Raw genomic sequence first — 25,646 nt, 5'->3', positions numbered from 1 at the left:
CCCAGCACCCCGGCCGGCCGCGAAAAGCGGAGCGGACGCCTGGCGCACTAAGAGTGACGTCAAACGAGGCCCCGCCCGTTACATCACTTCCGGGACGCTTCCTTCGCGGAGCCTTGTGGGTAGCCGGCCGGGGTCTCCTGGCGACAACGATGGCGGGGGATGTGGGCGGTCGCAGTTGCACTGATTCGGAGCTGCTGCTGCACCCGGAGCTGCTGTCCCAGGAGTTCCTTCTCCTCACCCTGGAGCAGGTCGGGCGCGCCGAGGCGGGTGGGCCTGTTTGGGAGAGAGGTTCGGACTTGAGCCGGCCCCAAGTAATCCTGAGTGGCAGCGGACACACCCGCCGCCGTCGCTTGTCCCGCCTGGTTTGTGTCAGCGTCCACTCCACACGGACCGACCAGGTCTCCCCACGCCCCTATCCGGGAAAGAGACGTCCTTAGACTATCAGGGATTCCTGGGAATTAGGACTTCTCTTTTTTGGGGTCTTTGATGGCTCTGACACAGAAGTCCTAGGCGACCCCCGCGGCCTGGATGTGAGCAAGGGCCTGGGGAAGAATCGTAGTAGCAATGAAGGGTAGTAATCAGAGACTGTCAGGGCTGGAAAGCATCGGAGAAATCGCCCTTTTTTCATAGTGTCACCTCGTTTAAAGATGAAACTGAGTCTCGGAGAGGTGAAGTGACATATTTAAGGTCGCACCACCGGTAAGTGGTGCAGCCAGGAGGAGAAACCAGGACTCCTGGCCCTCAATGTAGCATATCCTCTTTTCGAGCTAATGTGGCCTCTGATAGTCAACAAAAGATAAGACAAAAGAAGTGATGAGTTTGGTTTAAAGTGGTAGAGAATTACTGAAAGTTTCCTTGTGGTTTCAAGTAGCTTGTTTTGTAGTTTTCCTTGTGTTTTCTCCTCAGTACTCTTTCTCTAACTTCCTCAAGTGCCCTGCAGATGTATTGATATCAGTTACCTTTCACCTGCAGTTCTCAAACTTTTTAGGTACATCAGAATCACTCTAGGGTTCATTAAAATACAGATTGCTGGGCTCCATCCCCAGGGTGTCTGATTGAGTAGGTCCGGGGTGTGGCCTGAATATTGGCATTTTTAACAAGTTCTTGCTGCTTGTCCAGGGACCACAGTTTGAGAATCACCACCCTGGAGCAGTGCGTCCCAAACTAACGTGCCTATGAATTCCCTAGGAATGTTATCCAAGAGACCCTCCAGGGTTTTTCTGTATCTCTAAGTGTATAGAGGGTGAAAATTGATAACAAAGGGTGGTCAAGTATAAGAGAGAAAAGTACTACTTGTGCTTTTAAATTTGGAAGGAAACAGTAAGTGGGATAAGTTTATCAGAGCACAAAGATTGGGCTTGTTTTGCCAGTTAAGCTGAGCACATGTTTCCAAGCTTTTCTGAATTGCAGTTGAGGAGTCCATGATCTCATTACCATCTTTGTTTTCCTTCCTAAATCCAAACTCTATCCATAGCTACTCCTCTTTATGCTATATGTTTTCCGTGATGTTGAGAGCAAATTGGAAAATGAGGGAGAATGAGGTAATATTGACAAGGTTGATGGACAGTGACTGAAAGCTACTCGAAAGGACTGGTGATGGGCACCTGAGTGGCTCAGTAAGTAGGGCCTCTCTCTCTCTCTCTCTCTCTCTCTCTCTCTCTCTCAAATAAATAAACATGAAAAAAAAATTAAGTAATAAAAATAAAGAAAGGACTGATGAAAACGTAAAAGGGGGGTTGTAATGATGCACTGTTATGATGGTCATCAGTAAGGGACTGCAGTTTCCATCTGTAGGGCTATCTGAAATCTTGGTGGTTAACTTCAACTTAAGCATTATTAGGGAGACATGGGAGACAATATACAGCCCACACTTTGATCGTGATGGTAACACTCTGGGTGACCTTTGACAGCAGGTAGTAAATTGTCATCACTGTTGGAATTCTTTTGTCTGGTTTCCCCAGGCAGTCTCCCATTTTCAGTTTACGTCCTAGATTAAGATGATGCTGCTGGGGGGCGCCTGGGTGGCTTGGTCGGTTGGGCGTCCGACTTCGGCTCAGGTCATGATCTCACGGCCCGTGAGTTCGATCCCCGCGTCGGGCTCTGTGCTGACCGCTCAGAGCCTGCAGCCTGTTTCAGATTCTGTGTCTCCCTCTCTCTCTGCCCCTCCCCTGTTCCTGCTCTGTCTCTCTCTGTCTCAAAAATAAATAAATGTTGAAAAAAAAAAAAAAAAGATGATGCTGCTGGAAATGGTCTTCGTGCCTGGTATGCTGGCTGACTAGATGTGAGCTGCAGTCCTTGTCACACTGAACGTGTGGCCATTGTCTTTAAGATGCGGCTGAACCTGATGTTTGCAGAGCTGAATCTCTTAGTAATAGTACTTCTTAAAGAACTGTATAGGACTGCGGTGTACTTGAAGTACCTGTAAGTCCGTGTAAGACTTAGATAACAATCTCTGACTTAAATAACAAATTTTGTAATTACATTAAATATATAATAATTGGAAATTTAAATTATGAGTATATTATATTGATTTTTATGGTTATAAATTATAAATAAGATTATATATTATACATTTTATGATTATAAATAAACTATAAATTATATAATTACTAAATTTTATTATTATAAAATTTTGTTGTTTAAACAGAAACGTTCTACCGTGTTATGTAGGTAGTAATTAAAACAAAGGATGTTATTTTGAAATTACTTTTGTTTCCTTCTCCACAGAAGAACATAGCTGTTGAAAATGATGTAAGAATAAACAAAGACAATCTTACTGATCTTTATGTTCAGCATGCAATACCATTGCCTCAGAGAGATTTGCCAAAGAATAGATGGGGGAAAATGATGGAAAAGAAAAGAGAGCAACATGAGACGAAAAATGAGACTAAAAGGTACTTTTCAGTGGTTCTGGTTTATATGACTTAACAGTGTTGTGTTTCTTCTTTTTCTCCAGGTAAACTTAGGTAAGAAAAATTCATTTGCTCAACAACTATTTATTGAGCACCAGGCACTGTGCTTATAGCACAAATAAAACTGACAGAATTCCCTGCTCGTATTTTAATTGGGAGAAACAGAATTTAGAAAGTGAAATAAAATATACGGTATGTTACGTAGTGATAAATGCTAAGGAGAAAAGGACAACAGGGAGAGAGATTACCATTTTAGGTAAAGTGGCCAAGAACAACCTCACTGAGAAAAGACATTGCAGCAGAGAAACCTACAAGTTAGAGAGCAAGCTGGCATTCCAGGCAGAATACAAGAGTCAGGAGTGTGCCCATCATAGACCAAGAACAATAAAGAGGCTATCAAGGCTGGTGTGGAGAGAATCTGAGGGAGAGTAGAGAAAAGAGGTTTATTGGAGGGGAGTAGCAGAAATTGTTGGCTAGATCCCATAAAGCTGTGTAAGTCGTTGTAAGAACTTTGGCTTTGCTCTGAGATGAGGACCCATTGGAAGATTCTGAGCAGAATGATGACACCATATGATGTACATTTCAACAGCATCACCCTGGCTGTAACTTAAGGTGGGGGGAAGGAGATAGGGAAGTCAAACAGGAGACTGTACTGTGATCCAGGCAGTAGATGGTGGTGACTTTCAGTGAGGTAGTGAATTTGGTAAGACGTGGTCAGAGTCTGGATTTATTTTGGAGGTAGAGCCAACAAGATTTGCTGAAATGGGAGAAAAGGTAGAGTCAAGTTAAGACGTTAAGGTCTTTGAATGATGCAGGAATGAAGGAACTGTCATGTAGCTTCGGGGGCACTATTTACAGTTTTTAAATTTCAGAAAATACTTGATAAAACCACAGCAAATAAATTTCCTTTTTAAAAGAAGGCTACCTTTCTTTAACAGTGATAGCTTAATGAGGACAAGGTGTCCTAACATCCCTGAGTGTATTTCTCTTCCTGTGTCTGTTGTATCCCATGTGAGTGCTATTGATTAACTACTGAACTTATTTTTGGAGGTTTCTGTTTGTAAGGTAGTGTCTATAGGCAGTACACCAGTGATTGTGGAAAAAGATGCAGTGAAGGGTGGGAGCGAGGGAAAATGCTAGTGGTGAGTTGAATAGAGGTTTTAATTTGTAGTTATGAAGAAAAACTCATGATTGACCAGGAGATTATTCCCCCAAGTGTGGAAACTGTTGAAGAATGTAACATGTATGCTCTTAGTCTTTTGGAAAATACAGTCACTTTTTGATGAGGAACACATTCAGTTCAGATCGAGGATCCTTTTAGCTTGATGGTTATATACTGGGATAGGCTACTTATTAGAGTTAGCTTTTGTAAATCTTTGGGTTAGGCCAAATATATTTTCAATTTACTTCTGTTGATTCTTAATAAGAAAGTATTTTCTTCTTGCTCTGCACATTCAGGCACACTGTTCTAAGCAAAGCTTTCAATACTGTTATACTTCATATAAAAATTCCTTTAACCCCTCAGTATCCTTTTGGAAGACATCTTTGGCTCTTTAAAAAAAACAAAAAAACAAAAAAACCACAATTTGACTTTAGAATCAAAACATTAAAGCTGGAAGCATCTAAGAGACAATCAGGTATTGTTGAATTGTTTATTAATTTTTTTGTGGACGGACTGAGCTCCTGTGACGTCCTCCAGACCACACAGAGCTGGGACCAGATCTACAGCACGGTGCCCAAGCCGGAGCGGGCCTCTGGGCTCTTAGGTTGAACTCTCACAAGCTGACGCGCTGTTTCCCTTCTGTGGTGACAGTGGGTGTATAGTGAGCTTATTTTTTACCTTCTACCAAATAATGTTCAGTGGTGACCTGAGAATTGGTGAGTTTGGAGAATCACCTAGGCTCTGGTTAAAATGCAGATTCTGAATCAGTACAGGTTGAAGCCTCAGATTCTGCATTTCTTGAGAGCTTGTTTGGAGGTTCTAGCAGGGGAGCGCAGCTACTCGTATACCCTTGACCGAAGAACGGTCCTCCTCTATCGGGGAAGGTCATCCTCTTCGAGCGCGCAGCTTCGGGAGGGACGCACATGGAGCGGTGAAGGAGGAAGGGGACACCTGCCTAGCCAGCCAGATCAGCCGAATCAACCCTGGCGATCGATGGGGTGACAGATGTCGCAGCCAGATCGCCCTCACATCCAGATTCTGCATTTCTTAACAGGCTCCCCAGAGGATGCTTAGTGCCCCTGGTCCCTGGACCACACTTGGAGATGTAAGACTAAAGTGTTCTTCCTAATAAATGGCCGCTCAAATTCTTACGTGTTTAATTAAAAGGTTTTGTTTCTTTCCCCCCCAAGAACAAATGTGTTGTGTCCCGAGGTGTCATGAATAATGGACAAATGAACGCTCTTATCATTTGTCTTTGTGATTCAGAGTGGAAATTTGGTTTTCAGAAGCTAAATGTGAAGACTTGCTGAATTTTAACATTAAAACTTTATAAATGTTATAGTTACAGTTTAGAAAATGCCTTGGCTTTAGAGATCTTTAATGAATAGAACAGAATGTTCTGTCTCGTTGTTTGTAGACTGCTACTGTAGTAGTCTTGCTATAGTTTTCTAGGTTATTATCCTTTTTAAAGTAATAATTGATACATAGTCAAGATAATTCTGTCAATTAGAGGGTGATTTTTAAAACTTAAAAAAATTTTTTTTAGTTACTTAGGAATCTTGTTTTTAAGTCCTAGGGTTAATTTGTCGGCTGATGTTTTCAAAATATTTGTATCTTGTGTGTACATTAAAGCTAACTTACGTTTCTTGTCAGTAAATACTTTAAACGTCAAAGCCCTAGAATATTACCATTTCATTTAGGGTGAACATAGAAAATTTGATTCCCAGTAGTCTTACTTAAAATAGATTAGTCTTAGCAATGTTTTTTTGGCCATTGTTTTAGCTTTGAGTTCCTGTGAACGAATGGGTTTGCTGTTCCAATTATGTTTTCCGTGAATACATCTCTGTGATTGCAGGAGTGGCACTGTGGATGGGTTAAGGAAAAGGCCCCTCATTGTGTTTGATGGAAGTTCAACCAGAACAAGCATCAAAGTGAAAAAGACAGAGAATGGAGATAATGATCGACTCAAGCCTCCCCCTCAGGCAAGCTTTACCAGTAATGCCTTTCGAAAATTACCAAATTCGTCTTCCAGTGTTTCACCCCTAATTTTGTCTTCCAATTTGCCTGTGAACAATAAAACGGAACACAATAATAATGACACTAAACAGAACCATGACTTAACGCATAGGAAAAGTCCTTTGGGTCCTGCAAAGTCCCCACCTTTGTCCCCTGTTGGAACTACTCCAGTGAAGTTAAAGCGAGCTGCTCCTAAGGAAGAAGCGGAGGCCGTGGTAAGTGTGCAAAAGTTTCTGGGCTCATGGGAGATGTGAATGAAATCTTTGAGCAGTCTGCCTCATAGCTGAGGTGGGAGAGCAGTGCTACAAGCAGATCTTGAACTCTTAAATGATCTTACTTTTTACATGTCCTTTCTCGTGTTTGAATCCTGGAAGTATAAAATCCATGATGATAAGTTAACATTTTTTAAAGTCTACTCGATTTCTTTCTTTTTTTTTTTTTTCTATATTTATTTAACTTATTTTTTAATCTACATCTGAGTTAGTTAGCATATAGTGCAACAATGATTTCAGGAGTAGATTCCTTTATGCCCCTTACCCATTTAGCCCATCCCCCCTCCCACAACCCCTCCAGTAACCCTATGTTTGTTCTGCATATTTAAGAGTCTTATGTTTTGTCCCCCTCCCTGTTTTTATATTATTTTTGCTTCCCTTCCCTTATGTTCATCTGTTTTGTATGTAAAAGCCCTCACATAAGTGAAGTCATACTGTCTTTCTCTAATTTTGCTTAGCATAATACCCTCTAGTTCCATCCTCATCATTGCAAATGGCAAGATTGCAATCTTTTTGATTGCTGAGTAATATTCCATTGTGTGTATATACACACATGTGTCTATATATATATGTATATGTATCTATATATAGATATATATAGATATATACACACACACACACATACATACATACATATACACACCACATCTTATTTATCCACTCATCCGTTGATGGACATTTGGACTCTTTCCATAATTTGGCTTTTGTTGATAATGCTGCTATAAACATTGGGGTGCATGTGCCCCTTCAAATCAGCATTTTTATATCCCATGGATCAATTCCTTCTAGTACAATTACTGACCCTTAGGGTAGTTCTATTTTTAATATTTTGAGGAACCTCCATACTATTTTCCAGACTGCCTGCACCTGGTTCACATTCCCACCAATAGCGCAAAAGAGATCCTCTTTCTCTGCATCCTCACCAACATCTGTTGTTGCCTGAGTTGTTAATGTAAGCCATTCTGACAGGTGTGAGGTGGTTATTTCATTGTGGTTTTGATATATATTTCCCTGATGATGAGTGATGTTGAGCGTTTTTTCATGTGTCAGTTAGCCATCTGGATGTCTTCTTTGGAGAAGTGTCTATTCATGTCTTTTGCCCATTTCTTCACTGGATTATTTGTTTTTTGGGTGTTGAGTTTGATAAGTTCTTTATAGATTTTGGATACTAGCCCTTTGTTTGATATGTCGTTTGCAAATGTCTTCTCCCATCCTGTCGGTTGCCTTTTAGTTTTGCTGATTGTTTCCTTCACTGTACAGAAGCTTTTTATTTTGATGAGGTCCCAATAGTTCCTTTTTGTTTTTGTTTCCCTTGCCTCTGGGGACAAGTTGAGTAAGAAGTTGCTGCAGCCGAGGTCAAAGAGGTTTTTGCCTGCTTTCTCCTCAAGGATTTTGATGGCTTCCTCTCTTGCATAGGCCTTTCATCCATTTTGAGTTTATTTTTGTGTATAGTGTAAGAAAGTGGTCCAGGTTGATTTTTCTGCATGTCGCTGTCCAGTTCTCCCAGCACCACTTGCTGAAGAGACTGTCTTTATTCCATTGGATACTCTTTCCTGCTTTGTCAAAGATTAGTTGGCCATACGTTTGTGGGTCCATTTCTGGGTTCTCTATTCCATTCCATTGATCTGAGTGTGTTCTTATGCCAGTACCATACTGTCTTGATTACAGCTTTGTAATACAGCTTGAAGTCTGTGTACACTCGATTTCTTTCTGCTTAAAATGTGTAAAGAGAGTGTCTTAGGCACTTTTCCTAGCGTTTTCTCATTTAGATCCTTTATCTTGGAACTAAAAGAAGAAAATATTCCTTTGTTAGCAAAGCTCAGAATGTTAAACAATTTGCCCAGGGTCACATATTTATTAAGTAGCGTTTTAGAGCTTGACCTTTAGTCTGTCTGTTTTGCACTTAATTTAAACCACCCTAGAGTGTTTAGGATTTATCACTTACCTCCCCTTCTCAAATTTACCTATCCTTGGAGGGTAGAGGAAGTTTAGGGGAATCTACTGTGTTGGACTGTGTTATAGTTAACCATTTAGATGCTTGGATTTCATATACTGGCAAATTTGGTAGAGATAGGCAATATATTTAGAGTTTACTTAGGGTTTAATTGTTGAGATTGTGTGTGTGTGTGTGTGTGTGTGTGTGTGTATTTGATCCTTCCCTAGACTTGTCAGAAAATTATTTTACTTTTAAATATCCAGTTTTGTAGCTTTTATTTCTTGTCTTAGTCTATTTAGGCTGGTATGACAAAAAAACAACTTTGATTGGGTGGCTTACACAGCAAACATTTATTTTTTATAGTTCTAGAGGCTGGGAAGTCCAGAATCAAGGTGCTGACAGGTTTAGTGTCTGGTGAGGGCCCACTTCCTGGTTCATAGCTGGCTGCTTTTCGCTGTGTTCTCACCTGGTGGAAGGGGCTAGTAAGCTCTCTGAGGTCTCTTTTATGAGGGCCCATTCATCAGAGCTCCTCCTTGTTATTTAAGCACCTCCTAAAGGCCGTGCCTCCTCACACCATCACCTTGGGGGTTAGGTTTCAAAATGGGACTTCCGAGGGGACACAGGCATTCAGTCTCTGTAGTATTCCTGTAGTATACGGTGACTTTATTATCCTCTTGGAATTGTGTGTCCAAAGGATCAAGACTCAGACTAGTTCCAACATTCTAAAATAGTAGACCCTGAAAAAAGAAAACTATTGTGAGTGTGACCAGCTCATGCTTCTTAACGTTAGTTCATCCTTTCAGTGACCCTGTGACATAGCACAGGTCTTTTTCTCATCTCGCAGATGAGGAAATAGAAGCTCAGATAATTTAAATAAAGTTGTCCAGGGTGTCAGAGTTACTAAGTGGCCAGGCTGCAGTTGGAATTCAGGTCTGTCTCACCTCAGTGCATGCACCTTTGACACCGGGCTGCCTCTAGACTGACGGACTTCAGTCACTTCTGTGGGAAGTGGGAGGAGGGTGTCAGATAAGAGAGGGAAGAATAAGAGAAAAGGTAGGAGGAAGAATCCAGACCTCAAATATTACAATAAAGACTTAGCCTCGAGGATCTTTTCTTTCGGTCTGTTAGAAAGCATTTTTCTACTCAAAAATTTTACTCCTTCAGAGGTTTGTTTTATTTATTTTTTTAATTTATGAGTGTTAAGATCTTGGATTGTGAATTTGAGGAAGGCGATGGGGCAGGCAGGAAGGAAGCAGGTCTGGAGCCTTCAGTGCTTTTCAGAATGCACCTTAGAATTACCTGGAGGAGCTTCCTGAAAACCCAGACAGACGTCAGAGCTTCATTCCTGCCACCTCCTGTGGATTCTGATTTAATTGGTTGTGGGATAAGGCCCCGGTCTGGGCATGTTTGTGAGTGCCGTGGGCGATTCTAATTTGCAGACGTTAGAACCACAGCTAGAAAAAAGGGTGGCCGGGGGCTTGCTTTTTTTCCCCAAGCTCCTAAAGTCTTTTCCCACCAGATGGCAGCAGTGATCTACTGTGCATAGATTAGTAGTACACTTTGGTGGTTTAGAGTGCTCATTTGAAGTTATTCTCTGACATTTCTGCAAGTATATACTGATTTCTGTTCATGTCTTTTCAGAATAACCTGAAGCCCCCAGAAGCAAAGAGGAAGATACAGCATGTTACATGGCCGTGAAGGAAAGTTTCCAAAAATGTAAATATAACTGTAACTGTAGTTTTTCAAGCAAGTTCACATATATTGACAGTATTTACAGAGATCCTGATTATTGTGGAATTTTCCAAAGAGGTTTCAAATTAGGTTTGAAAAAAGTCTTTCCTTTTCCCTCCCTCCTTTTTTGTTTTTTTTAATTTTTGCATTCTGTTCCCTGATTTAGGAGGAATTTCTTTTTCAACAAGTGGCTTAGTGTTTGTCATTTATAGCGATCCTAGTCAATTATTAGCTGCAAGTCTGGTATAAAGCATCTGATGACTTTTAAGAATTATTCTCATTAGCCTGTTTTAGTCTTTGGGGAAATTTGAGGTTTTGTTTAAGCTCAAATCTTCTGGAAGTTCACCATTTTTATTTCTTTTCCCTAGCAAAAGAATTTGACAGTTTATCCCAACATTTTAGTAAATACTGCCACACTCCTCAAGGTTCACCAATAAAGCATATTTGTAGTGCTGCCGATAAACTATTCAGAATATACAGATGAAACTGCTGTTCTCCAAGTGCTTACATTGCCTTTCCCCATAAAAATCAAAAGGTAAATCAGTGCTTGCTGTTGCTCCTTCCCTTGAAGTCCCGACAGGATTGGTCTGTTAGGAGCCGACTGGTCGTTCTCACAGCTGGTCTGCCCTTTAAGAGGTCCTGGCCGTGTAGTAGCCCTACCTGCTGTTTTCGTGAGCAGTCTGTGATCTCACTCTGAGCGCAGGGATCGCTCCTTCCCAGGTGCTGCAGCTTTTCAAAAAGAAGCCAACTGTAAAACCTTCAGGTGTGGTCCTGTTCAAGATGGCACCCGATGGCAGAAGGTTTAGAGAGTAGGAAGAGGGGGATGGAATTCTAGAACTTCAGAGAGTCCGGGAAGGATAGCGGTGAGAGGGAAGCTTAGCGTCATCTGGAGTAGGCAGAAGACGAGAAGATACTGAAGCCACAAGTCACCCCAGAGTGGCAGCATGGGAGACGAGTACCAGCTGGACGGGGCTCCCTGCTGGGGTGACGGGGACAGCTCCCCGCAGGACTGTCTGTCACACGCACAAGTTATCCACTGAAGTTGTGTGTTCCTGTTGGAATGGTGTCACCATCCCATTTGTACGGTGGGAATCAGTGGGAAAGTAGGGTATACCTTAGAGCCGTGAGTTCTCATGTCCACGTTTTGCCTTGTATTTCTAACCAAGTGCAGAGGATACTTTATACTTTTTTCTTACGTGATCGATCTTCAAATTGGGGTTTGCCTTTTCTTTACTTTTGACAGCAGTCTCGTTCCTCTTTTGATTTGTTAACGCAAGTATTTTAGTTCAGCTCTCAAATAGCCTTACAAAAAATTCATTCAGCCTTGCAGGTACATATGGTACTAAAACTTTAACCCTACGGTTTTTAGCCGTTCTGCCTTTATCCAGTCGATAAATCTATACATACGAGAGAAAATTGGTACATACGATGTGTTGCATGTTGTGCTAAATCAGTAACTACATAGTTACCTGCGGGGCTGATGCATGTAATACTGTTGAAGGACAACTGTAACCCTCTACATAACTGTAAAGGGAGATTTTAAAAGTGCAGATTTTAGAGTAGAATGACAGATTTTTGTATTCAGTTGTCCCTGCTGCTCCCATCTGCATTCTCTCTTAGTTAAGAGAGAGTTAGCCATTTGACAGTTTTAAGTCAGTGGAAACTTATTTTTAGTTACTCAAGAAAATTAATTTTTAATTTGTATATTTAACTTACAGAGTAGGTTGGTAATAACAGCTGAACTGTGTAACATTGTTGCTTCAAATTGAAGTTTATATTATGAACATTCAGAATCAATGCTCATATAGCAGCATATTATTGGGCTATTTTGAGTTTGAAATGTGGAGAAGTGGGAAACCCTGGACTGTGTATTACCTAATGCTGACATCTCAGAGCGCTGTGCCTTCTCAAGGTGTTTACATACAGTCTTGAGATGTCTTCCTCCACATGACGGAGCCTACTGAATGATGGGACTTTGAGGCAGAAGTGTCGGGAATCTTAGGTTTTGAAGGGTTGCTTTGGTGTGCTTTAGAGCTTACAAGGAATTGAGTTGAATGGCAAACGACTTTGGAATACTCTTGACTCACGATCATTGTAATATTGTTACTATCGATTTCCTGTTTCAACAGAGCCAGCTTTTTGGGGGGGGGGGTGGTGGTAGGCAGACGAATGGCATTCGAGTCAGTGAGTGGCTTCTGAGGTGTAGTTATGAGCACTTGACCACTTCTGCCACTGGCAGGTGGTCTTGCTCTTTTCTTCCCCTACTTCTTTGTTCTCGGTTTCTTTTTTCTTACTCTCCTTTCCCATATTTTAACTTTCTTTGCTTCTATTCTCCATCCTCCTTTCTGCAGACCCTAAGCATCAGGCTTAGGTTTGCGGGTCATAATGCCTGGCCCTACGCATTCTTTGAGGAGTGAAGATAGGATAACCCCCGTTCCTCTTACATTTGAGGGATCATAGACTGCCGCGTGAATTCTGGAAGTCTCCAGCCCCTGCAGCACCAAAGGCCCTAAATTGCTTCCCAGTGGCCGTAAAGGCAGTACAGTTTACCAAAATAGCTTTATTAATCTAGACAGCTACCAGACACTTTGGAAAGTTGGTTCAACTACCACTATGAGGCCATAATATTTTTGCTAGTATTAAAATTCCTCAGAATTGTAATTATTATTTGAAATAATATTTTGGTTGACTTAGTTTTCTGAGAGATGATTCTAAAACTGGTCTAGAGACTCATTCAATAGCAATGACCTTTTAAAAACTTACATTAAGTAAAACTGCCAGTAGCTTAAATCATACATGTGTAAGAGCTTCCTCTATTTACTACTGTGGAACTTCAGTAATTTTAAGAGGTTACAAAACGGTCAAAATGTTTTTAAGCGTGCTCTTTTATTAAATGCTTGTGCAGGTTTTGTAATTCAGTACAGAGAGTTTAACCTTGTAATGTACATTTTTGTATGTAAAGGTCTTTTAAGTAGCCTTATCCTTATTTAAATAAACTGAATAAAATTATTGAGTAGGTCTGTCATTCATAAAAAAATAAAGTGGAAAAACATTCTGTAATGACTTGGTCTCCCTTTATTTGAGCAGACTATCCAGTGGAAAAGTGTCATTCTTTATAGTACGACCTTCTGTACCAGACTTGACTGGGATCAGGCATGATCCCCATAGTCCAGCCACGTCTTGGGGACCCTACCGTGAAGTGCTGGGGGCTACAGTGGCCTGGCGTTCAGGAGAGCCTGATGCCACAGGGGCTGACACACCGACTGCCACTATTCTTTGGTAGATGGAAACAAGTCCCTCAGACCTTATCCTGTGTAAGCTTTCTTAACAAACTGGAACAAACCAGAGGTTCAGGCGAAAGGATTATTTGCGTGTGGGGTGGTCTTTAAAGAGTAAATCTCTAAACTGGTCATCTTAATGTTGGAAACCGAAGCTCTAAATTAACTGACTTGTAAAAACACCTCAGGTTACTTTATCTACCTTGAATTTTAAAAAATAGGTCATTTTTGGGGAGGGGACAGAAGAGACAAATTTATGTTCATTTACCTTGTTTTTACTAAAGTGCTATTTACTGAAGTGCTCTGCTTTTCCAGCTGTTAAACCTGGTTGTCTGTAGTGTTGTGGCAGAAAGGACAAAGGTGTGAGTTAATTATGTTCCTGCTCAATGAAATAATGGATGATCGTAATGACAGAAAGAAAATCAAACCGAGAAATGAAATTGTGAGAGATGGGGAATGTAGGGTGAAGAGCTGCTTTAAATATAGTGGTTGCGGGGTGCCTGGGTGGCTCAGACACTTGAGCATCTGACTCTTGACTTCAACTCCGGTCATGATCACAGGGTTGTGGGATCGAGCCGTGTGTGGAGCCCGCTTAAGATTCTCTGTCTCCCTCTGCCCCCTCCCCGGCTTGTGCTCTAGCTCTCTCAAAAGGAAAAAAAAACAGAGAGAGAGAAAGAAAGAAAAAAGAAGAAAGAAATGTATGTTAGGAAAGACCTCTGAAGAAATTTAAAAACATTTTTTAAATTCTCTTTTAATTTTAAGTAAACTCCACCCAACATGGGGCTCCGACTCACGACTCCAAGATTGAGAGTTGCGTGCTCTATGGGCAGCCAGCCAGGTGCCCGCCAAAGAGATTATTTTTAAGGGGACAGTTAAGGAAAGCTTTCAGGAAAAGCATTGTACACGTGATAGATTTTAAATGTCTACATATTCTTGGGGCGCCTGGGTGGCTCAGTCAGTTAAGCGTCCGACTTCGGCTCAGGTCATGATCTCACGGTCCGTGGGTTCAAGCCCCGCATCAGGCTCTGTGCTGACAGCTCAGAGCCTGGAGCCTGTTTGGGATTCTGTGTCTCCTTCTCTCTGTGACCCTCCCCCGTTCATGCTCTGTCTCTCTCTGTCTCAAAAATAAATAAACGTTAAAAAAAAAAAAAATTAAAAAAAAAATAAATAAATGTCTACATATTCTTTATTGCTCCTTCTGTCAGACATGGAGTCTGTTCCCTGCTGCTCAAATATAGATTGGTCTTGTGATTTGCTTTCATCAGATGAATGCTCCTCTCACTCTGGGACCCCTACTGCAGCCCCCTGAGAGAGCCACTTTTCTAGTATGCTAGAAAAACATACTAGCCAACAGCACTGACCACCAGGTGTGACTTAATCCCCCGTCCCCGCTCCAGCTGCCCCATGAGTGTCCAAGGTGAGACCAGCCCAGATAGACTCTGAACATCCTGAGTGAACAGAATAGGGGCTACATTAAAGCCACACCAAGTGTCGCGGATGGTTTGCTGCCCGGCATTAGATAACAGATACCGGACAAGAAGAGTGAAAGCAGAGAGACTTAATAGGATTTTAGAACGAAAAAAAAAAGGATTTCAGAATAGAAAGACTGTGCAGCTCCAATCAGTGAAAATAGCAGGAAGCGTAGTTTAAAATGCAGCCAAAGGGGCGCCTGGGTGGCTCAGTCAGTTGAGCTGCCGACTTCGGCTCAGGTCACGATCTCGCGGTATGTGAGTTCGAGCCCCGCGTCGGGCTCTGTGCTGACTGCTCAGAGCCTGGAGCCTGTTTCGGATTCTGTGTCTCCCTCTTTCTCTGACCCTCCCTGTTCATGCTCTGTCTCTCTCTGTCCCAAAAATAAATAAATGTTAAAAAAAAAAAAATTTAAAATGCAGCCAAAGCAGGTAGGCAGGAGCCGGATTCTGTGGGCCACGCTAAGGACTTTGGGTTCGATTCTAAGAGCAACTGGAAGCCGTCAACTGTTCAGACTTGACCAAGCATTTAGCCAAAAGACAGAAATAAGACTGGCTCAATAAAGTATGTAATAGCTCTAAGCATCTTTTTCTCTAGTAAAATTATCCAAGTTTTTTCATTTTGTTTTTCAGTCCATTTGAACTAAAATATTTGTTTCTTTGGCTAATGATTAAACCTTAAGAGACTAAAACACCACTTGTGGCAAAAGAGATTTTTTGTAAATGTAGAAACACCGTATCTAGCCAAGCTTTCTGTTACGTCCGTCCTGCCCTGCTATAGGATTTTTTTTTTTTAATAAACTTTTAAAAAGTCAACCTTTTATTTTAGGAACGTTCGAGATTTGTAGAAAAATCGCCAGGAAAGGATAGAGACTTCCCGTATACTGCACACCCAGTTTTCCCTATTACTGATCGACATCAGTCTGGTACGTTTGTGGGCTTCCCGTCAATACCAGTCCGTTACTGTTAGCTGAAGTCCATAAGTTTATTCATATTTGCTTAATTTTTTACCTAATGTTATTTTTCTGTCCCAGAATCGCATCCAGGACCCCACCTTATCTGTAGTATCTGATACCCTGCATACATTAGGAATATGTATAGACTCCTCCGTCGGGTCTCCTTAGACTCCTCTTGGCTGTGACAGTTGCTCAGATTCTCCTTAGATTTTGGATGACCTTGACTGTTTTGAGGCATGCTGGTTAGATAGGTGTGGAAGGTCCCTCCGTTCAAATTTGTCTCGTGTTCTTCTCATGACTAGACCGGGGTTATGGATTTGGGAGGCAACATCACCGAGGTAAAGCTCCACTGTCATCCCACGTTAAGGGTACGTGCTGTCAACGTGACGTAACTGCTTTTGCGGTGTTAGTCTTGGTCACCTGGCTGAGGTACTCTGTGTCGGGTTAATGCAGAGCTACTCTTTTTCCTCCTCTTCCTACTGGACTCTTTGGAAGGAAGACCTGAGGAGACCATTATTCTCCACCTTATGGGCCAAGTGTTCCACATAAATGACTTGTGATTACTCTGTGCGGATTGATCTATTCGCCCTTATTTATTTACTTAATAACTTATGTCCGTGTCGACTTGGACTCTTACACTTTGGGTTATTATCTAATGCCTTCTTATTTTTTTTTCTCCAGTTGTTCCAGATTTGGCCATGGGAAACTTTCAGCTGTCTCCTGTGTCCCTTTCTTGGCTCATCCTTGTGGTTTCTTTCGAGCCCTTCCTTCCTTTCTAGCACGTCCAGCGGCTGTAGGTTCATCTTGTGAGGTTCCTGCCCCGTCCTAAATTCAGCCATTCCTCCGCGGAGTCTTGGTTCCTTTTACTGACGAATGGTGTTAGCAAGATCTGGACACTGAGAGTGGGGCGTCGTTGCTTCTAGATCTCAACTGACAGAGCAAGGAAATAGATGTGTGTGTATACTAACCATGTAGATACATGTGTCTTAAACATCTCTCTATAAAGTAAGTTTAACATAAGTTCATACTGATATCTCCAACTTGAATCCATTACCTATGGATCATTCTAGGCTTCCCTTGCTTGTCTGTAACCTCCCACCCCAACAGTGAGAAACTTGGCTCCCACCGTTCACCATCCATTTACTTCATCGTTCAATTCCAGCACTCCAGCAGCTGCAGAATTGTTAGCCTGAATCCGTGTGCAAAACGTTACCGATTAGAGTATGGCGCTTATGCCTAGTTCCGTTTGCTTTTATTTGGACAGATTCCTCTCATTTCCTCTCATTTAAGTCATTATCACTTGATGGGTTTGCAGTTTTACCATTGTAATGAAAAAGAGACCGTCAAGTTAACTTTTCTCTATTTTCTTAATCACAAAGTGAACTCCCTGGAAAAACGTATCATTCATTCAACAGGCGTTTGCTGTGTTTTCACGCTCTTACAAGGCATCGTTATAAGACACACGGCCCCTGCCCTCAAAGGGTTTTATCCTTTGATTAATCCCAATTGTTTCAGTCTAAGTATTCAAATAATTTGAGAAGGAATCTGAAGAACATTTAATAGTTCAAGTCACGGTATTCTGCATTCTAGATAGTTTACTAGGTACGTTTTTAATTCTTTGAAACCTGAGGAAGCCAACCCAAAACAGAATGGATTTTTCTTTTAGAAGATCCGCCGGGGGAAAATAATTAATGAGTTAAAAATTAAGTTACATGCCCTGTGTTTGAGACAAATCAAAACATAGGTTAGTGTTGGATTGGGTAGTTGAAGGCCCCACATGTGCAGGCATGGTGTCGCATGGGCAGGGGGGCCCTGAGGAGGTGCCTGTCCTGTTCCCTGACCTCTCCACCACCTCTCCGGTGGGGAGCAGAAAGTGTAGGGGGGCAGAAGGAAGAGAGGCTCGGGTTTTTTGGTTTTTTTGTGGGTTTTTTTTGATAGTTGACCTATATTAGTTTCAGATGTACAGCCTAGTGATTAGACAATAATGTATATTATAAGACGCTCACGGTAAGTATAGTCACCATATAGCGTTATTATGCTATTGGCGACCATGTTCCCTGTGCTGTACTTTTCATCCCCATGACTTCTTTATTTTACAACTTGTTTATTTATTTTATACCTCTTAATCCCCTTTACCTATTTCCTCCCATCTCCCCACGCCCACCCCCTCTGGCAGCCACCCATTTGTTCTCTGTATCTAGGAGTCTGTCGCTGTTTTTTTTTTTTGTTGCTGTGTGTTCGTTTGTCTTGTTCCTGGATTTTTTTTTATTCATAAGCTTTTTTTTTTTTTTTAAAGAAGTGTGTTCTTTTTTTTTTTAAGTTTATTTATTTTGAGAGAGAGAGAGAGAAACAGAGAGAGTGGGGGAGGGACAGAGAGAAGGAGAGAGAGAGAATCCCTGGCAGGCTCTGCAGTGTAAGCGCAGACCCTGATGTGGGGCTCGAACTCACAAACCATGAGATCGTGACCTGAGCCGAAGTCAGATGCTTAACTGACTGAGCCACCCAGGCGTCCCTTTATTCACATGCTTCTAACTGTAATTGCTGATAGATGTCTGGGGAGAAAGTTACACTGCTCTTATTTTTGTAACAGGGTTTTATTTGTCATTCTCTCCCAGTTGCTTTGCCACTCTTAAGAAGATCATTTTCGGGGTGCCTGGGTGGCTCAGTCAGTTAAGCGTCCGACTTCAGCTCGGGTCATGATCTCACGGTTCGTGGGTTCGAGCCCTGCATCGGGCTCTGTGCTGACAGCTCAGAGCCCGGAGCCTGTTTCCGATTCTGTGTCTCCCTCTCTCTATGCCCCTCCCCTGCTCATGCTCTGTCTCCCTCTGTCTCAAAAATAAATAAACATTAAAAAAAATTTTTTTTTAAATAAAAAAAATAATAAAAAAAGAAGATCATTTTCTTAGTTTATGCACATTTTGGCATAGGTATCACCCGGACGTTTCCTCGGTGTTTCAGAAGAACTGCTATGTATTCAGAGATGGCATTTCCCCCATAATCATCTCTTCATGTAAGAAAATAGTTTGTGTTTTATTTTAGTTAGATTACCCTCCCTGAAACTGATTAAGTCCAATGATGGGTTTTTCTAGTTCTTCTCCAGTGGAGGTTATTCCGACTGTAAACACAGTCTAATCCAACTTCCTGATTTTACAAAAGAGGAAGCTGATACCTGGAGGAAGAGTGGCTTCTCTGAAGGCGGGCAGTTTGATGGTGGGCCGAGTGGTGACTAAAACCTACGCCCTTCTGTATTAAACCAGAGGTTGGGTCCCTTTCTGGAAGCCACCCCCATCCCTGCCCTGGGAACAACGTATACAATGGTACCAGCTTTTGGAAAAGCAGTTATTCAAAAGGACAGTCAACTTGGCTGCCACAGGGACGAGATGTAAGTATTATAAAAATGTATAGCAGCTGGCTTTTTACTGCCATCAGAAAATTCTCAGTGAGCTAGGAGTCGGGAGACCTGGGTTCTAGTATGTTGGCCTCTGTGTAGTCTCGAGTCAGCTTTCTTCCTTCTGTGCTCCCCCATTTCCTCCTCTGTCAGGAAGCAGATTTCTCTCTGACCCTCAAGTCTCTTCCAGATCTTATTTCCCCATATTTCTACCTTATACGGATCCCAGAGCCCCCATTCTGTCATTTAGTGGCCAGGCAGCAAATGAGAGGTGCCCTCAAGTTCCAACGGGCATCACTAATGATGTTTGAGAATTGATTTTATGTTTCACCTATTTTAAGTTTCCAAAGGAATATGATTAACTGATAACACAAGTTAATACCACTTTTATTCTACTTTAGCTAATTTTAAAAAAATCTTCTCAAAGGGAATTAGAATTTATTTATTAGGCTGCTTTATGACTTGTGGGCAGCCCTCTGCTTACAGACTGGGTTGTGTCCATCTGTGGTGAATCAGTGATGTGTTGTTGTTTTTTTTTTTTAATGTTTATTTATTTATTTATTTTTAACATTTATTTTTGAGACAGAGACAGATCATGAGCAGGGGAGGGTCAGAGAAGGAGGGAGGGAGAGAGGGAGACACAGAATCCAAAACAGGCTCCAGGTTCCGAGCTGTCAGCACAGAGCCCGACGCGGGGCTCGAACTCACGGACCGCGAGATCATGACCTGAGCCAAAGTCAGCCGCTTAACCAACTGAGCCACCCAGGCGCCCCATCAGTGATGTATTTTAAATACACTCTGGCTTCACCTGTGTTGATGACCAGGCTTTCTCTGCTGACCTCTAGGGTTCTGCTTCACCGCCAGCACTGTGGACTTTCACAGACATGTCTCTGAAGTTTTATCAGAGATCAAGCTGTCACTAAGGACAGTATTGAGACGGTGGTCATCGGCCTGGCTCCAGGGCTCATTGTATCAGAGCAGATACATCTACTGAGCTGTTTGCTACAGTCAGGGTCCATGCAAGGTCATGTGTGTTAGTAACCATCTCAGGAGATTCCCCGGGTGGAATCTGAAACTGGCCCCCTCGCAGGAGGGCAGGGAGAGACTGAAGAGAAAGGCCGCTCCAGGTTGGTAGGTGGCAGTTTTAATAAGCAAAGGGAACTTATATACGAGGCTTGTCTTGGGTGGCAACAAAGATGAATGGATCCCGGTGCCCAGCCTCCAGGTTGTAAAAGTTGATAAAGAGCCCTTAACGGGGTTCCGTCACATATACCGTGTGGGTGTTCTCAACTCCACATCACTATCTCAAGGCCGTGTCCATGGGGCAGCCTCTGGGAGCGGGAAAGGCAAGCTATATTCCCACATTCCATGGACGAGGGAGGGAGCAGGGAGCCTCCGAGTGCCCAGGTCTAGCTCACGTGCCAAACGGCAGTCACTTCTCTTTGATGAGTTTCTACAACAGGTGACTGCCTCATGAGGAAACCTGTTTGCTTTCAGTTAGTCTGGTGACTGGATTTTCGTGGTTTGGGTTGAAGGTAAACTAGTAAGAATTTTCCAATATCCTGGGACATCTGGGTGGCTCAGCTGGTTAAGCGTCTGACTCGATTTCAGCTCAGGTCATGATCTCATAGTTCGTGAGACTGAGTCCCGCGTGGGGCTCTGCGCTGACCGTGCAGAACCTGCTTGGGATTCTCTCTCTCCTCTCTCTGTGCCCCTTCCCCCCCCCTCAAAATAAATACATAAACTTAAAAATTGTACAGTATCCTAAATACTACCGCCAAGTGTAAGTATGTAATTCTAATAAATATACAACTTGTTCTACAAGATAGTTCTACATTTTTAAATCAAAGCTCCAACATACTAAAATAGGCAAGATTTGGGGCGCCTGGGTGGCTCAGTCGGTTGAGCGTCCGACTTCAGCTCAGGTCACGATCTTGCAGTCCGTGAGTTCGAGCCCCGCGTCAGGCTCTGGGCTGATGGCCCGGAGCCTGGAGCCTGCTTCTGATTCTGTGTCTCCCTCTCTCTCTGCCCCTCCCCCGTTCATGCTCTGTCTCTCTCTGTCTCAAAAATAAATAAATGTTAAAAAAAAAGTTTAAAATAAAATAGGCAAGATTAAGGTAAGTCTCAACATTGTAGACTGAGTCACAAAGAGAGGAATTAACAAACGTTTATCGTTTTCTTATGCCAAACCGTAGAGAAAGAAGCTGACTTTTTAAACGTAAGGAACAATCCTGCTGGAAAAAATGTTTGAGGGAAAAAAAGCACTGATGAGCTGACAGTCACAAGTCTAAGAGAACACAAGAATCCAGGGAAGCAGGCCACTTTGATGTTCTCTCGAACATGAGCCATGGCTTTGATGACTATGATGTAAAGTACAGAGAAGTCAATGCCCCGTGTCCCCCAAAATAGGAAACCTAACAGCTACGACCCCAAAGAGCAACCCCACATGGTAAAGATAAATGAGAAGAAAACCTGCCCTACCGAGGGAGGGCGGGAAGACAAGAGGGAAGGAACAGAAGGAAGAACAGGAAAACAGGAAGGAAGAATGGGAAAACAGGAAGGAAGAACAGGAAAACAGGAAGGAAGAACAGGAAAGGGAGCAGGGCAGGCGGCAGAGGCTGGAAACGAGCAAGCAGGCTGGCATACAGATTTGTAGCCACAATTTAGACCGCCAGCGTGGTGAAAGAAACACAGGAAGTGACTGGGAAGCGGTTCCAGTTCGGGGGTGCTCCAGGTGCGTGGCGGAGGCAGCAGAAATCATCTGTGGGAAGACAGGCTCATCCTGAGCCCGAGGAAACCCCCACAGATGATTTTTCTAAAGTCAGTGACTAACTAGCCCAAGTCAAAAGTGTCCAAGCCTACGAGGAAACACTGCACCAAGCATGAGGCGTAGTAGAAGCATCAGGTGGTAGGGACTGACCTCCAGACCTTTCATGTATTAGAATCACCAAGTAAAGATCAGGCAAGTTCGCTTGCTTTGTTTCAAAGGAAAGATGAGCTTGAAAATAATTGTTCGGTAGAGAAAACTATAAAAAGTATAACATATGTATGTATGTATTTATTTATTTATTTGAGAGTGTGAGCGGGGGGGGGGGCGAGGGGGGTGAGAAAGAATCTTAAGCAGGCTCCACCCCCCAGTATGGAGTCCATGCGGGGCTCAGACTCCCACAACTGTGAGAGCATAACCTGAGCCCAAATCAAGAGTCAGATGCTTAACTAACTGAGCCACCCAGGCGCCCCCATATTTTTATTTTTATTGAGGTATCATAAACCACTGTAAAGTTTAAAAAATCTTCTACAGAGCGAATTTATATATCCCTAAATATGTAGCCACTCTCCAGATCAAGGTATAGAGCAAGGGTTGGCAAAATTTCTGTCAAGGACCAGGTAGTAAAAATGTCTTGTGGGCCACACGAGGCATAAATGAGTGGACATGGGTGTATTCCAATAAAACAATGTTTAAGGAATGTTTAAGGAAAGTGGGAAGGATTTAGCCATGGACCATAGTTTGCCAACCATAATACAGAACATTTCCAGCGTTCCAAAAGCTTCTCTCGTGTCCCTTCCCTGAGAGGTAACCACCATTCTTACTTCTATCTCTATGGTTCAGTTTTACCTAACACCTGTATGATGCACTTCTGTGTATGTTTTATTTCATAATTTAATGGAAAGTGTTGTTTAATAAAAAGTAGTATCATACAACTGTGTTATTTTAGAGCCAGTTAGAAATATCATGCAGTGTCATGACTCCCAATTGATGGAAGGCTGAGTAGAGTCAGGCTGGAGGCAGACCCAGGTTTTGATGTGGTTGGACTCAAACATCAAAGTCTCTCCCCTAAAGTTTGTCCAGCTTCTTGAATGGGTGATTAGATTAAAAAATTTTCATCAGGGGCGCCTGGGTGGCTCAGTCGGTTAAGCGGCCGACTTCGGCTCAGGTCATGATCTTGCGGTTCATGAGTTTGAGCCCCGCATTGGGCTCTGTGCTGACAGCTCAGAGCCTGGAGCCTGTTTCAGATTCTGTGTTTCCCTCTCTCTGACCCTCCCCCGTTCACGCTCTGTCTCTCTCTGTCTCAAAAATAAATAAACATTAAAAAAAATTTTTTTTTCATCAAACTTGGGGAAGTTTTCAGCCATTAATTTTTAAAGTATTTCTTTCTGTCCCTTTTCTCTTTCCTCTCCTGATGCTCCCATTATACCTATGTTGGTTCTCAACATTGTCTCACATTGCTCTGAGGTTCTGTTAATTTTTCATTTGCCCCATTTTTCAAATTTCATAATGTCTGTTGATCTATCTTCAAGTTCACTGATTTTTTTTTTTTTTCTTCTCTCAACTCAAATGTAGTGTTGATCCCCTCTAGTGAATTTTCCATTTTGGTTATTATACTTTTCAACTCCAGAATTCCCATTTGATTTTTAAATAATGTTTATCTCTTTATTGGTGTTCTCTGATGAGAGTTGTTATTATATATGTTCCTTCAGTTTTTTGAACATGTTTATATGTTTGGCCAGCATTTGGTTCGAGGTTTCTGCGTAAGCCCTTTGAGCTAATAAGATGCTCTTTGCTGATGATCTGTGTGTGACTTGGAGAATGCTTTCAAGTGGTCTTTGGGTCCCACTCTGTTTGCTCCAGAGTGGGTAAAACCCACGGGGTACATGCCCATGGTCTTCTGGACCCCCACTCTGTTTGCTCCAGAATGGGTACAATCCACGGGGTACATGCCTATGGTCTTCCAGAACCCTAGGGGTAAGTGGGATCCCAGGAGGGCTCTCCCTACCTGTCTCTTTCCCTGGTTCTCTCCATTAAACTCCTGGCTCATCTGCCATTTTGCTTTTTGCTGCTAGTATCCTATACCTACCATCCCCCTCTCAGTCACTTGCCACCAAGATCCCCATTGTTTCTGATAATCCCCTTAGGCAGAGATTCCTCCATTCTTGGTACCAAATAGTCCCTTCCTGCAGAGCTACGGAGCTACTAGTTCACAAAGCTGCCACTTACACCCACACCTCGGGGCTGGACGGTGTCTGGCTTCACCTCTATGAGTAGGTGCTCGACAGAGAGGACCTGTATCCTTAGCTGAACATACCAACATCATCCTAATATATGTCTTCACACAATCCTCTTCCTAGGAGTAGCCTCTGGTCTTCTCAGACTGCCCCTCTTAACATGGAGCCTCCACCCTGTGGGCAGGCTGGAGCAGGAGTGATGGGAATCCCAGGATTGTCAGACTGTCATGCCTGGGGCACAGCCCTAGAACAGTAGGAGCCTTTACCTTCTTGGCTGCACTTGCCCAGAGTAGAGCTTTTGTCACATGAAACTGGGGGCAGGGGTGGGGTGGGATCAGTCCGTGGTCAACTGCTGTAGACTTGCACTCTTCTTACTATAACCTATAGATTTCCCTGCATGTTTCTCCACTTGCTGCTCACCTTTAGGGTAATTTTCCAAGAGTTGAAGGTATTTATTTGGTACACACACACGCACACAGTTCTCCCAATTACATGGTTACACTGGGAAGAGAGTCCCTGAGCTCTGCACACCACCATCCCGAAAATCCCAACCTTTGAGCCTTGGCTGGGCTACTCGGAGTCTAGCCTCTGCATGTGATTTAGCTGTCAGCCAGAGATTGGTAGGGATTTCATGAGAACTCGGGGTTCTTTTTCATACCATTTTTCACTCTTACCTTCCAGAGACAGCTTGTGCCAAGCTCTGGCCTTTGGGTCTTCAAGCCAGTAAGACCATAGGTTCTCTAACAGAGTTTTAGCTCCCCTTTGGGACCCGCCCCTCGGTAAAAGCCATGAAAATGGGAAACCTACCCACCGCCATTCTCTTCTTCAGGTATCTGCTCCCCTCCCAAGTGTTCCTGCTTTGGGTCGTGCACCAGGGTTTTCGAAGATTTTTAAATATTTTTGTCCAGAAGGCTATTGGAGTCCAATAGGAGCTCCTTACTAGAAGTAGAACCTCCCCTACCAATAATTTAAGGTTGGGCGCGTCCAGTGTCTCTGTTGGTCTAATGAGGAACAGGTAAGCTGCTCCACAATGAGATTCGCAAAGGTTTTACCTTTTTATTTTGAATTTTGTTATTTTTGTTTCAAAAGGCACGCTTGCAGGAACGTTTTCACTTTTATCCCATGAAGTAGGAGGAGGCAAAACGACTCGCGAGTCGTGGAGTCCTCAGATGGCCTGTCTCAGACATTTCTCACATGCACTGGCACTCAGGTTAAGAGACTGACTTCACACACGCTCAGCATCGGTGGGACTTGATTTCCACCAGAGTTTTCTGTTGCATGGCCTATCGTTTTATGGTAAACTAAGGACACAAATCACTAGTGTTACCATTCTGTAAAGAGAAATACACATTGCCGTGTCTCATAAATTGGCTCAGTGCTTTCCGGTCGTATACCATGCTTTCACAGATGGTTTTACAGACTAATGCCAAACTAGGAGCTCACATCTTTATAGCCACGATTCTCTCTCTCTCCTTTCCCCCCTTTCAGAAACACTGAAGGCTTCCAAAGCATGCCCTAAATTGCT

At 42.8% G+C, this 25,646-nt stretch overlaps 1 protein-coding gene across 1 annotated transcript; it reads left to right on the top strand.

The window, feature by feature from the left end:
• Positions 1-102: 102 nt before the first annotated feature.
• CA3H2orf49 (chromosome A3 C2orf49 homolog) lies at positions 103-13,084 on the top strand. The gene is made up of 4 exons (XM_042931875.1): positions 103-248; positions 2,728-2,894; positions 5,930-6,305; positions 9,940-13,084. The coding sequence occupies exons 1-4, from the start codon at positions 150-152 to the stop codon at positions 9,994-9,996; spliced, it is 699 nt and encodes a 232-aa protein (XP_042787809.1). The 5' UTR covers positions 103-149; the 3' UTR covers positions 9,997-13,084.
• The last annotated feature ends 12,562 nt before the right edge of the window (positions 13,085-25,646 follow it).

The sequence above is a fragment of the Panthera leo genome, chromosome A3 (genome assembly GCF_018350215.1).
Source record: "Panthera leo isolate Ple1 chromosome A3, P.leo_Ple1_pat1.1, whole genome shotgun sequence".
NCBI classification, from domain to species: Eukaryota; Metazoa; Chordata; class Mammalia; order Carnivora; family Felidae; genus Panthera; species Panthera leo.
The sequence above is the reverse complement of the archived record's forward strand: the minus strand, read 5'-3'. Positions and strand labels throughout refer to the sequence as shown.

Bases quoted from the DNA above. Each gene is read 5' to 3' on its own strand.
- CA3H2orf49 (XM_042931875.1), top strand. From the start codon at position 150: ATGGCGGGGGATGTGGGCGGTCGCAGTTGCACTGATTCGGAGCTGCTG. The intron at 249-2,727 runs GTCGGGCGCGCC...CCTTCTCCACAG, and splicing joins TTCTCCTCACCCTGGAGCAG to AAGAACATAGCTGTTGAAAA. The intron at 2,895-5,929 runs GTACTTTTCAGT...CTGTGATTGCAG, and splicing joins ACGAAAAATGAGACTAAAAG to GAGTGGCACTGTGGATGGGT.